General features: G+C 39.7%; 2 protein-coding genes and 1 long non-coding RNA gene across 7 annotated transcripts in view; 2 read left to right on the top strand and 1 right to left on the bottom strand.

Annotated features, from left to right (window-relative positions):
* The window catches only part of LOC121729400 (spectrin alpha chain), a 37,474-nt gene extending 32,289 nt beyond the window's left edge, over positions 1-5,185 (top strand). For 3 of the 5 annotated variants that reach the window (XM_042117905.1, XM_042117901.1, XM_042117902.1), the window contains 8 exons: positions 162-309; positions 708-822; positions 1,342-1,365; positions 1,896-2,008; positions 2,289-2,438; positions 2,904-3,074; positions 3,260-3,429; positions 5,001-5,185. In XM_042117905.1, coding sequence (XP_041973839.1) covers positions 162-309; positions 708-822; positions 1,342-1,365; positions 1,896-2,008; positions 2,289-2,438; positions 2,904-3,074; positions 3,260-3,429; positions 5,001-5,129 — 1,020 coding nt within the window. In that variant the 3' untranslated portion in view covers positions 5,130-5,185. The remainder of the gene's footprint in view (positions 1-161; positions 310-707; positions 823-1,341; positions 1,366-1,895; positions 2,009-2,288; positions 2,439-2,903; positions 3,075-3,259; positions 3,430-5,000) is intronic. The other 2 variants (XM_042117906.1, XM_042117903.1) reach the window with 1 other exon arrangement.
* Positions 5,186-5,972: 787 nt separating this feature from the next.
* LOC121729404 overlaps positions 5,973-13,901 on the top strand; it is a 20,027-nt gene continuing 12,098 nt past the window's right edge. The window contains exons 1-2 of the long non-coding RNA XR_006035962.1: positions 5,973-6,150; positions 11,070-11,075. This is a non-coding gene — a long non-coding RNA (uncharacterized LOC121729404). The remainder of the gene's footprint in view (positions 6,151-11,069; positions 11,076-13,901) is intronic.
* On the bottom strand, positions 7,265-13,460 carry LOC121729402 (dual specificity protein kinase Ttk-like). Its single transcript, XM_042117910.1, has 6 exons — positions 12,280-13,460; positions 11,877-12,022; positions 8,622-8,782; positions 8,265-8,467; positions 8,039-8,186; positions 7,265-7,689 (listed from the first exon to the last, which is right to left on the bottom strand). Exons 1-6 carry the CDS (start codon positions 13,324-13,326, stop codon positions 7,469-7,471), a joined length of 1,926 nt encoding a protein of 641 aa, XP_041973844.1. The 5' UTR covers positions 13,327-13,460; the 3' UTR covers positions 7,265-7,468.

Raw genomic sequence — 13,901 nt, 5'->3', positions numbered from 1 at the left:
CGTGCGTGCACTAATCAATAAATCAATCAATCGTATAATTAAAATGTATAAAAAAATCCTAGGGATATTGAAATGTAGAAGACATTCCTTACGTAGTATATTGTATGATGTGAATTTGTTTACTTTTGAGAACTATATAAAGAAACGTGACAATTGTGTAGGCATCTCTATCGTCGGCTCAAAGTGACTTCGAGGCGCTGGCGGCGCTGGACGAACAGATCAAGTCGTTCAACGTCGGCGCCAACCCCTACACCTGGTTCACCATGGAGGCGCTCGAAGACACCTGGCGCAATCTGCGCAAGATTATAGGTACGACTACTTTGAATATACTCTACAGTCTACTAAGCGTTTGTAAAAGAGTTACGACCGCACTCAGAAACATTTAATGATTACTTAATTTAATTATCAGTTTGACAAAAATTATATTATGGATTTTATGTCAAAACCCTCATAATTAAAAGTCTCTTGAATGCAGCCGCTATATTAAAATACAGTCTGCGTCCAGCCAAAGCTCGTAAAGCTAACCTATCTTGATGCCTTACCTTCTTATTAAGCTTCATATAAAATGATCAAATTTGTAAGTAATTCTGTGACTCGGTAGTTTGATTAAACCTTACTTTATTAAAAGGTAAAAATTATATTTAAATTAGTAGTAACATCTCCACATAGTATGTACCAGAGATAGATAACATTATATTGTTATGTAGCGGAACGTGATGTGGAGCTGACGAAGGAGGCGCAGCGACAGGAAGAGAACGACAAGCTGCGCAAGGAGTTCGCCAAGCACGCCAACGCCTTCCACCAGTGGCTCACCGAGACACGGTATGTTCCTACACAGTAGAAAGTATTGGAAATATAAGTAGTTATAGTAGAATATACTGGACCACTATAGTAGAATGTGCTGGAGTCAAGGTGACTCAACAGTAAAAAGTGACGTCGAAAAGTTTTAAATATGTTGCTTTTATGGCTTTATCTTATGACTGTAGTAAAATTAGAGCTAAATGAATATATTTATAAAAAAAACGTATTTTTTTAATTGGAGATGGATCAATGCTATACTTGTCTTTCCCTTAAAAGGTTGTAGAAACAGTCTGACGACTGAGAATACAGATGCTCCTAATTGGAAGCAGCATTTTTGTATTCGACCTATTTCAGTCTTCATATACGCTATACAGCTGTAGTTAGTGAGTGCTTTAGCTTTGAAGCAGCAGGCTTAAATGTAGTTGTGTCATATTACGCCGACGTTTATTTTAATCTGCGTTTATAATTCACGTGGTAGCTTATCTATAAATTAGTATATCTCGCTAGTGTATGAGATAGTAAACAGTGATATGTGTACAGGTACCGGCTGCTAGGCTGGGACGGGTAAAGTACTTAGTGGAGTGTCTCTGTCGTGACCATCATACAAACTTCCATTACATACATCTTCATAACAATAACCACATTCTCATTTCCTATTCAGATGCTGTAAAAACAAACATTTCTAATATTTATTGCTTAGTCGGCAATGAATTGAATATTTTCTTGGAAATTTGATTTATACTTTTTAGTTTTTTTATTACATACTTTTAAGTACATTTAGCAAGTTTCTACTTTATAACATTGTTATTTTGTAATTTTGATGTTATTGAATATCAGTATCATTCACCATACAACTTTATCATACAGTTGACAACCAACTCCTGTAAATAATTTAGCTGTTAGACTTTAATCACATTACTTTTATATTAATAGACCATGTTTTTTATGTTTTAAATTGATAGACGCTCCTCTAATCAAGGACGGCGACAAACTCACTGATGCACGTTTAAATGTTTGCCTTATAATAACCGAGTGAATTATAATAAAAAGGTCGTATAAGTTGTGACGGTTGAATATAATGTATGTTATTACAGTACGTGCATGATGGAGGGTACGGGCTCGCTGGAGGCTCAGCTGGCGGCACTGCGCACGCGTGCGGGCGAGGTGCGCGCGCGACGCTCCGATCTGCGCAGACTCGAGGAGTTAGGTAAGAATCGCAATATTTCAATCATTTACTTACTTAAATTAATAAGCATTCTGCAATGTTAAATTTGTATACATGTACACTGTGCACGTATACGCAACTAATGATTCGAACAAGATCGCAACGCAAGATCGATCGTGGCGCGGACTCAACAGTCATATTTTGTTAATTATGTATTTACTTCTACCGTCTTTTTCTCGTGTAATATTTTACAGAAATTGTATTTTTTCCGGCATAAGAAATTTATTACGTAATTTTTAAAAGCCATCCTTTTGCTGTACAGGAGCTGCGCTCGAGGAGCACCTGATCCTGGACAATCGCTACACGGAGCACAGCACGGTGGGTCTGGCGCAGCAGTGGGACCAGCTCGACCAGCTGTCCATGCGCATGCAGCACAACCTCGAGCAACAGATACAGGCCAGGAACCATTCGGGTATGTTCATTGTAGAAGGGATTACCTAACTTTTGTTTTATTGCGATATTGGGAAGGCTTTTACAAAGCGGCCGTTCTACTTACCACGTTTTAAATGACTGAACATTGTTCGAAGTGCATAACATTTTTAACTGGAGCGTTTTTATAAAAAAAAAAAACCTTTAAAGTTTTGTGGTAATACAACTGCGAGGCTAAAATGGTCACATTTACCAATTCCTCTCAATCAAATCAGCAAATTGCCACAACTGTCAAACTGACAAATGTCAAATCAGTACAAAAATACAGAAATGAATTGCAAACAGAGTAGCATTTTGCGATTTTAGAAAAATTAGTCATATTATGATTCATATCATGATTCTTCAAAGCGACCATTTTAGCCCCGCTGTTGCCGAGACACGATTATAATATAATACAAGAGTGTTTCATTTACAGTTTAAGATTTTATAAGCTATTTTGTGTTCCCAGGCGTGAGCGAGGACGCTCTCAAGGAGTTCTCGATGATGTTCAAGCACTTCGACAAGGACCGGTCCGGACGTCTCAACGCGCACGAGTTCAAGAGCTGCCTGCGCGCGCTCGGCTACGACCTGCCGATGGTCGAAGAGGGCCAGCCCGACCCCGAGTTCGAGGCCATACTCAGTCAGTACCATTTCTTATCATTAAATTTTTTTTATTAATCTTTGACGATAGTGGGTTTAGAAACACACATCAAAGTTAAGCTTGTAATAGGCGGAATCCCAATATTAGGATATTGGAATTCCGGCTATGTGAACCTAACTTTATTCGTTAATATCAACATTTCAAACTATATGCTCTTTTTGTAGACGTTGTGGACCCGAACCGCGACGGGCAGGTGTCGCTGCAGGAGTATATGGCGTTCATGATCAGCAAGGAGACGGAGAACGTGCACTCCAGCGAGGAGATCGAGAACGCCTTCCGCGCCATCACCGCGCACCAGGACCGCGCCTACGTCACCAAGGACGAGCTTTATGCGGTCAGTATACTATACCCACTGTTACGACATAGGTCGTTACTTACTTCAGATCAGAAACGCATCACCTCCACGACGGTAGCGAAACGGCGACCGTGTAGATTCAGAAGCTTGGCCCTACATAAAATAATAATAATAATAAGTTTATTTCTCCCAAAAAATTACATATTATGCAATTTGTGGGAGACATGGAGCCCAAACTAAGCCAAGGCCTGTATATTGGTACCCCAGGCCCCCCCCTCACAAACAATGGAGTAACAAAGTAACAACTAATAATATTATAATATTCTATAGCAATTTATTCTTAAATTTAACTTAACTATGTGTGTGTGTGTGTGTGTGTGTGTGTGTGTGTGTGTGTGTGTATGTGTGTGTGTGTGTGTGTGTGCGTGTGTGAGTGTGTAAAAAATTGTAGGGATATGAGATAATTTAACCGACATCACAAAAAGGAGGTTATCAATTTGATATGTATGTATTAGGGAATGATGCAAGTTTCACCAAAATCGGTTAAGTAGTTTTTGAGATAGTGAATTTAAATTCTCTATTACGTACAACTTTTGAAGTCGGTTTTATCTTATTTATTTTTGTCGATATAATACATTTTCCGTGTCTTCGTAACTTAAACCTGTTAACCAAGTTATTAGTTTTAATTTACATTTTAATTTATTTTCATGATATATTGAAAGAATATTATTAATTTTATTGTATAAGAATGTACCAAGGAAGCAAAAGAATCTTTGTGCAAATGTGGTTTTGAAGATATCAACAGGGCAAATCTTTAATTTTCGGCGATTGGCTTGTTTTAGTGACTTGTCGTAGTCTAGAGTAGTATGTTTTTTAATTATAGTTCCTAAAATAAACAACTGGCGTACGGTTAAAACTCTACATTTTTTATATAACTCAGTTGTCGGGTATAGCCTTGGCAAATTCCAACCTACTTTTAGTATACACCTCTGGGATCTTTCTAGGCGCAACAATTTGGTTTTCGGAATGCCACCCCAAATAACTATACAGTAGGAAATGAGAGATTGGACGAGAGCTAGATATATTTTTCTAATGAGAATTTCATCACAAATGTGTCTGATTCTATAAAATAAAAATGATAGTTTACGGACTTTTTTAACAATAGTGCTAATGTGGCTATCGAATGACATTTTATTGTCAATTAAAATTCCTAAATACTTAACGCTCTCAGTGCGCGCTAGAGGCAGGCATGAACAATCATATTTTGTGGATTCTCCAGAACACGAATGTACTATTAAATTTAGGCAGGATGGGGGTTGCGTTGCTCCAGTTAGGGAAAAACAAATAAAGTTTGTCTTGTCTACGTTTAGTGTAAGGTAGTTGCTGTTAAGCCACTTTGTCATTATATTTATTTGATAAAAATCTGATATCTTTTTCACAGGGCAAACCTTATGTGGTCGTTTTGGCAACATTTTACATGAAATGTTTTGGTGGGACTTTATTATTTCTCTCGTTCCTTTATATTTTTATTATTACAGCGCATATAATTTTATAATTAGAACTCATAATCTCTCTGTCAACATTCAACAATGTATGTCTCGATTTTGCAGAACCTTACAAAGGAGATGGCGGACTACTGCGTGGCGCGCATGAAGGCGTATGTCGACCCCAAGACCGAGCGGCCCGTGCCCAACGCGCTCGACTACATCGACTTTACACGCACGCTCTTCCAAAACTAGGCACTTGCAGTTTGCACACTCCCCGCCGCGCATAACACATTAAATACGTAAAACTATCACGTCTTTGATTTCACTTCCTCAGCGCGGGACGTCTGCTTCGCTTTGTATTCCAAAACTTCAGACTGATTATAATTGTCGTGTTGCATTTAACAACTTTTTAGAGCCTCGTTTTGCTGCGCGTGACCTCTTCCAAAGGAAGACCGTATATTGCGTTCGCCTCTACACTGTCTACGTCAGGTAGCTGCGTTATTTTACCTTCCGGTATAGATTTAAGTGTAGTCGTAGTTCTTTTTCTCTGAACGAGCAGAGAGACTAGAAGCTATTCGAACTTGGATTTCTAAAAAGTTTAATTCGTAAGCGTTTTTATATCTTCCAAAATAATCACTCTGTAGTTGGTGTTTGAGATAAAATACATTTTAAGCTTTATATTTATTTGATAAAATATAAATTACGGACTATGTTATAATTTAACTTATTTTTTGTATTCACATTATCCAATAAAAATATTTACTCCATACAAGTGTCTTATTAATCGATCGCCTTCACACAGATTACTATAGCTTAAACGATAAAACATTGCAAACGTTTTGGTATCAATCTAATGGTGCTCCCACATTGCCGTTAGAAAATGTTGGTAAACATTTTCTAACATAAAAACATTTACTAACAAATGTTGTAAATTGTTATTACATTTTGTAAGGAACTATTACAATATGTTTTATGTGCTCCTCCTACACTAATAGAAAATGTTTACTAATATTTTATAACATTTAAAGCTGGTATTACCGCACACCCGTCGCTTTCATAAAAGGTACGGTAACACGTTTTATTGTTATATTTTGTTAACTTATGCCCGTTGCAGACGATGCGCAGTAGCTTGCGCAAGTACTAATACTAAGCATATATTTTCATCGTGTGAACGCATTTTGCTTAGTGAAAGTGCGATACGTTTGAACGCTGGCGCAAGTACCTGCGCAAGTACTCGCGCAAGCTACTGTGCATCGTCTGCAACGGGCATTACGTTTACTAAACATTTTCTAACATGAAAACATTTTTTAACATTTGTGATTAAATGTTTGCTAACAAATGTTTACTAACGTTACTAAACATTTTCTAACGCAACCATAAAAGTATCATGCACAATAAATTTTTAAAACAAACTAAATTACAATTAGTAAATACATACCACAATACTTAATATTTACAATGACTATTATCTGTACAGGTTGCTAGTGCTATGCTAGCCTAAGGGGGGTATTACATTATCATTTATAAAATATAATCATTTCTATGATCATATATAGGATCCAATATATATGATTATTTGACCATATGTGCATATTACATTACACAACGCCTCCGTGGTCTAATGGTTAGAGCGTCGCTCTCGACTCCGGACTCGTGGGTTCGAATCCCGTGTTGGAAACATGTTATTTCCAAGTTTGGTTAGGACAATGCAGGCTGATTACCTGATTGTCTGACAAGTAAGATGATCCATGCGTCGGATGGGCATGTAAAAAGTCGGTCCTGCGCTTGATCTCTCGCCAGTCGTGTCGGTCTTCCGTCCCACTGGGTTATGAGAGTAAAGGAATAGAGAGTGCTCTTGTGTACTGCGCACATACTTGAGCACTATAAAATTACTCCTGCGTACCTGGTCTGGTTTCAATGAAACCGGCCACCGTCACCGAAACCGGTGTGGGGAGTATTATTATTATGACATTATCATATTTCATTGATCCTATTTTACGTCATATGTGGTTTCAATAGCCAATGGAGTGCGCTAACGCTGACAGGTATTGACGTCAGGGTTACTAGATCTCAGAGAATTCGATTTGTCAAAAGACATCGTAATTTTTAATATGGCTTGTTTTTTGTTACTTTAGCAAGATTATCAAGGTATATAATTAGAAAAATAATTACATTACATATTTTGAAACATATTAACGAACAAGAAATTAAAATCTCTTTTTTATATTAAATAACTGGTAACACCTATTTCTATGACCGTATTGGATCCAATCTCTCAGCAAATGTCAAAAATCTATGATCAAGGAAGAAATGAATCATATGTCTATATTACATTATCCAATATAATTGACTCAATGATCTCGGATCCAATATATATGATAATCTAATATCCCCCTAACAATTTTGTTCTATACAAAATATAATGGTTGTCCAAAAATGGATTTTTACGTGATTCAAATAAGTTTAACTAGTTCAGCTTAATATTTTGATTACGTAGAAATAAATATTAATAGGTTAATAATTGGAGGGTCTATCAACCTACTGAAGGACAGCTTGAAGGATTTTCTATAGTAGCCTGTCCATTTTAGACATTAGTGGTCGGTGTTGTTATTGTGGCAGTTTAAGCCAGTTTCATGTCCTGTGCTAATGCTGTAGTATGGCCAGCTGGGCGCTGGCGCGGGGGTCCGCTGCTGGCACGTACAGGCGCCGAGCTGTAGGTGTTTCACGGCTAGCAGGTCTCGCACAAACGGCCGCGCCCGCGCGTTGTACGTCAAACACCACTTGAGCGACGATATCAGAGACTGCGGCAGGTCTGAAAGGTAGAGAGTGGGTATTTTGTCATATGGACTGAAATAAAATGATGTTTATTTGGATAAAATACGGTTTTAAAATTATAGATGTTACATTTCAGTAGACCACATATTTTGTCATAGCTGATGATTATACTGATGGTCAGTTATGGTGTGTATGGTTATAGTGCTTTTAATTTTGGTTAACTGATAAATAAACTGTGTAAATTTATTCATCAGTAAACTGAGTAAATTCTTTAGGGATTTATTAAGAAAATGAACCAGTTAACTTTGTTATTAAAAACAACAACGTAGGATTACTGTTTAGACTTTAGGGGAGTCATATTCATGAAAAGCTTTATAAATACTTACGTTCAACTGCAGGAAATTCGATGCGATGATTCGGGTTCACGATTACAGCCAATTTTGTTAAGTTTGGTATGTGACCAAAAGGAGTCCGCCCGTAGACCATGCTATACAAAATACATCCAAGGGACCATACGTCTGATCTAAATGAAATCTGTAAGAACATTGTACGTATTGCAGCCTAATTCTTAAGTATTTTTTATGTTACATTAAATAAATATATAAGAACTACCTTGATTGATGCACTGCCTCCGTAGCCTCCCGCTCCACCTGTTAAAGCTTCAGGGCTTATGTAGGAGTATGTCCCTGCTGCCTGAGATCGCACCACACTTGTAGCATCACTACTGATAGCGGAGGCTATACCAAAGTCTATCAATTTCAGTCTACCACACACAAGCAAAAAGTTTGCTGGCTTCAAATCTGCATGGATCACACCTGTAAAGTTTTCAACAATATTATTTACTTTATCCAGAATCCAGATTCAATTTATTTTAATTGTTTTACAGTCCGATCTAATTGAATTTAAACAGAAAATACTTTTTAAGTGAGATTCTGCTTCAACTACTTGTTTCGTAGTTTTATGAATTACCATGGTCATGTATGTAGTTTACAGCATGTAGCATCTCCTCCCAGTAATGCAGCACCAGCGCTGGAGGGAGATCACCAGCACGAGCCTTCAGTATTGACGACAGGTCGGTTTCTCCAACTTCCAGCACCAATCTTAGTATTTGATTTGTACGATCATACTCACTGTAAATGAAAAATGTTCATCAGCAATGTTATAAAGTGATAATAAATAAATAAATATATATACACACAATATATTGTGACCTGTTTTACATAGGCAGTTTACCAATCTTATTAAAGAACTTAATAATATTATAGTCTATTTTTATGTACTTATGATATCTGACCACTTATTAGGATATTGAGAAACATATCCTTAGGGCCCATGGGCATGTTAACATTCCCACTAAGTATCTTATCTAGTACTTTTATCAAAAATCTGGTACTTTCAAAGAAAATCTAGTACTTTCATAGAAAACTTATAAATTTAACCATTAAATATAAAAACCATTACCACCTTGAGATGGCAAAGCCGGCTTTGCTCTTTTTAACCGAGACGCAGATATCATCTCCGAGTGACACATCATACCTTTCCCACCCAGGGTATTATCTCGAGCACTCCTTTCTACCCAAAGCTGGAGTGTGTGTGTATATCAGAGATGATATCAGCTCTCGCCGCCTCAGCAATCTTGAGTGAGATAATACTTGGCGACTTCAATGCCCACCACGCCGACTGGCTCAATTGCAGTAAAACTGATCATGCGGGGAGATCTTTCTGCAACTTTGCCCTTGAGAACGACTTGACACAACTGGTTACTACGCCTACGCGAATCCCAGATGTGGATGGTCAGAATCCTTCCTTGTTGGACCTCCTACTGACTTCAAATCCTGACGGCTACCAAATATCCGTAACCGCACCACTTGGTTCATCGGATCATTGCCTTGTTAGGAGTTCTGTGCCACTTACGACGGTGTTAAGACAGCGCGCTGTTAAATACCGTCGTGTGTGGCACTACAAGTCAGCAGACTGGGATGGGATGCGGTCGTTTTTTGCATCCTATCCTTGGGGGCACGTGTGCTTCTCGCCGGATGATCCCGACAACACTGCCAACTCTGTTGCCGATGTGGTGATGCAGGGGATGGAACTTTTCATTCCGACCTCTGTAGTGCCAACTGGCGCCAGATTTCGTCCCTGGTTTGGTTCATCCCCCAAAAAAGCTTCTCGCCGGAAGCAGGAGGCTTACCAATCCTGGGCCAACGCAGTGTCCGCTCGGGATTTAAATACCAGCACATATAAAAAGGAGTACAACCTTGCCTCTAGGTCCCTCAAGAAAGAGATTACTCGGGCAAAGCAACAGCACGTCAATAGAATTGTCAAGAGACTGGAGTGCCTCCCCTCGGGAACCCGTGCATTCTTTTCTCTGGCCAAAGCTATTGAAGGAAATTTCTGCAAGCCAACCCTACCATTCCTACACGTAGGAAATGTATCGTTGGCCCAGGACGCAAAGGACAAAGCCGATCTTCTGGGCAAGCGTCAAACTCGACCCTGGATGACGGGGGGCAGAAACCGCCTAACATACCGCGATGCACGAGCGTCATGTCGGATATTCGGTTTCATCAGCGCTCAGTGCGAAAAGCCCTCTGTTCCCTTGATATCCAAAAGTCGAGTAGGCCTGACGGAATCCCGCCTATTGTGTTGAAAAAGTGTGCTCCAGAGTTGGCTCCGGTCTTGACGCGTCTTTTTCGGCTCTCCTATTCCAATGGCATCGTCCCGGCTTCCTGGAGGACAGCCTTGGTGCACCCGATCCCCAAAAAAGGTTACCGCTCAAATCCTTCTAACTACAGACCAATCGCTATAACCTCTCTCTTCTCGAAGATAATGGAATCCATTATCAATAGCCAGCTTCTTCGATACTTGGACGGCCAGGGATTGCTAAGCGACAAACAATACGGGTTCCATAAGGGTCGCTAGGCTGGTGATCTCTTGGCATACCTGACTCATTTTAAATAGAAGTCTTTGAACTCAGTCTGTTAATGCTGGTGTCCCTCAGGGCTGTGTGCTATCGCCTACTCTATTCATACTGCATATCAATGACATGTTATAAACCAACGGCATTCATTGCTATGCTATGGATGATAGCACAGGTGATGCTGTATATACCGGTGTGGCGGTACCCACAATTCGCCTAACATTCCTGCATCGCGCTATCGAAGTTTTCTGAGAGCGTCGGTATATATACGACAGCTGAGATGTATCACGTGGGCTTCGGCCTGACCGAGCATAACACCTCGCTCGGTCGGAAGATCTTCCTTTGGCCACCACGCATACATATCCCACACCGGCTCCCCTAATATTTCTCGGCAAAATGTCACTGAGAGTCGAAACGAACTTGTGTCTAAGGTGGAGAATTCATTGGAGAAGGTCTCTGAATGGGGTAGACGTAACTTAGTCCAATTCAACCCCACCAAGACACAAGTCTGCGCGTTCACCACTAAAAAGTCACCAATGGTCGTTTATCCTCGTTTCGAGGGCACATCTTTAATGCCCTCGAAACGAGGATAAACGACCATAAATGGCCTGGAATTATGCCGAGATGTAGCTTCACTCTGCATCCTCTATCGGTTGTATCACGGGGAGTGCTCTGAGGAATTGTTCGGAATCATACCACCTGCAACTTTTCGCTATCGTCCCACGCGAAAAACATACCATCCTCATCACCTTGATGAGTGGCAGTCTTCCACAGTGCGTTTTTCGCGTAACTTTCTGCCGCGCACTGTAAAACTCTGGAATGAACTGTCGCCAGCAGTATTTCCGGACCGATACTACTGCAAACCTTTAAGAAAAGAGCGTGTTCCCTCTTAAAAGGCCGGCAACGCACCTGCAGCTCTTTTGATGTTGCGAGTGTTCATGGGCGACAGTAGTTGCTTACCATCAGGTGACCCATTTGCTCGTTTGCCCCCTTATTTAATAAAAAAAAAAGGTATGAGCGATTCTTTCACAGAAGACGTCATAAATCGATTTGCCGAAGACCCTCGAATATTACTTTTAAAATTTTATACGTGGGAGAGCCATGCTTCGGCACGAATGGGCCGGCTCGGCCGGAGAAATACCACGTTCTCACAGAAACAGCGCTTGCGCTGTGTTTCGCCGAGTGAGTGAGTTTACTGAGGGCCCTGCCCCCCTTATTTCTTTAAAAAGAAAGAATAGCAAATTCGGCACTTTATCAGAAAGTGGTGAAACTGGCCCTTATTTGTATTTGTGGTAATGGTGACTCACTAATCATAAAGTTTAACAACTCTGTCTGAGTTCTGCAGGGACCGCAGCAACCTCACTTCATTGATGTACCCCTGCGCCAACTCCTGGTCGGTAGCCAAGTAAACACATTTCACTGCATATTCATTTGATGTTCCCACCTCTAGCACCTAAAAACATTTAATCCTTTCATAAATAAAAATAAAAATGAATTATATTATGTATTACAAGTTTTAATATTTGAGCTAATACAATATTAGCCAACATTATAGAATATCTTATTGAGCTAATACAATATTAGCCAACATTATAGAATATCTTATTGAGCTAATACAATATTAGCCAACATTATAGAATATCTTATTACATCAATAATTATAAGTACTAGAATTAAATAAAAAAAATATTTATCATTTAAGTTAAATACCTTGTAAACTTCACTGGAGCCACCTGTGCCCAACTTTTTGATGAACATGTATTTTCTGTCCTTGATGCTTGTAGTTTTGAACAATATTTTAGAGTTGTTTCCAACGGCACCTTGTGGATAGGATGGAGTTGCTGCATATGAAGTTGGTATAGGTTTTTTATTCAAAGGAGTAGCTGGAACAGGCTGAGATGCTGGAACTGAGACCGGGATAGCTGGAGTTGCAGCTACAGGGGCTGGTGCAGGAGTGAGGGGTGGTGGGGGTGCAGGAGTGAGGGGCGGTGGGGGTGCAGGAGTAAGGGTCGGTGCAGGTGCAGGGCCAGGAGTTGACGTAGGAGCCAGTAAGGGTGTGATGGAAGCTTTAGACGCCATCGCCACAGGTACAGGTGGAGGATCCACAGGATCCGCATTTTGTGGGTGCCTAAACAATTCACACCTCACTTTATCCCTATTCTGAATTATAGTCTGTAGCGGCGTCTTCTTCTGACTTTTGCGCGTCGACGACCCGGGTGTGAATTTGCGTATGCCAGACTTTATTTTAGGCGTTGCTGTCTTCGTTTTCTGAGTACTACGCAGTTTTTGCATATCCGGTGTCCTTTTGAGCGCCGACCCCTTGTAGCTGGACACGTTCGAATATTTGTCGTGTGACACGAGTCCGTACCTTTTCCTCTCGCTGTTGAGATACGTTGATGGAGTTTTCTGAACGTGTGGTCCTTGGAAAGGGTTTTGAAATTGATTGTTCGGGTACGTTTGATTCGACGTCCCGTTGCTATCGACATTTTCTTTGTTGTGTTCACTGTGGATCTTCTTTTCCGAGACGGCTTTACTCATACTTTTCGCGTTTTGAGGTGTTGATGTTGAGATTACTTTCGTCGTAGCGAAACATTTTGTATTGATCTCTTCCACCGAATCGTCACTTTCGTCGTTATTAAAACTAGAGTCGGGGGTATCCTCTTCTTGCTGCAAGGGTTTTAAATTAGCAAGCAATGCCGAAAGTGGCATAGGCGCAAACTTAAAGCTGTTGGATGTTGTTTCCGTGGTATTATTCATATTTCCGCTAATGATATTTCATTCATCGACTAAATAATAAAATTTACAGAATAAATACAGGAATTTCGTCTCATTTGTGTATGTTTTAGGGTTTTTCTATCACAAATTTAATTAATTTATTTTAAAACACACGAATACCCGTTACAAAAACAAACTTCAATTCAAATTTATTTTGACGGCTGTCATGTCTCATAAACTTCTTCTTCGTCTTGTGCTAGGAAATTTAACAATTATTTTTGCCAGATAAAATTTTTAAGACGGATTTTCATTTATATATTTTAATTTTATTTTTAACAATCTTAACTAGATGGCGTAAGGATAAACACTTCTAGATTTTCTATTGGTTCCTCACCACAGATTTTAGAAGTTAGAGATATGTTATAGAGCTTGTCACATGTCGCCAAATCCTGCCCATATGGGCACAAATTGTCAGTCGTATGTCAATCACTCCACGGCTTACACGCTTTCACTACGCCGTAAATTGCGAACAAAATGCTGACTTGTGCTATAATTACCTACAAAAATTGCAGCGATACTGTGAATTTCAAAAATAGCGGGATCACCTATCACAGCCA

This window comes from Aricia agestis, chromosome 8 (genome assembly GCF_905147365.1).
Source record: "Aricia agestis chromosome 8, ilAriAges1.1, whole genome shotgun sequence".
NCBI lineage: Eukaryota > Metazoa > Arthropoda > Insecta > Lepidoptera > Lycaenidae > Aricia > Aricia agestis.
This window is presented reverse-complemented; position numbering and strand designations above follow the sequence as displayed.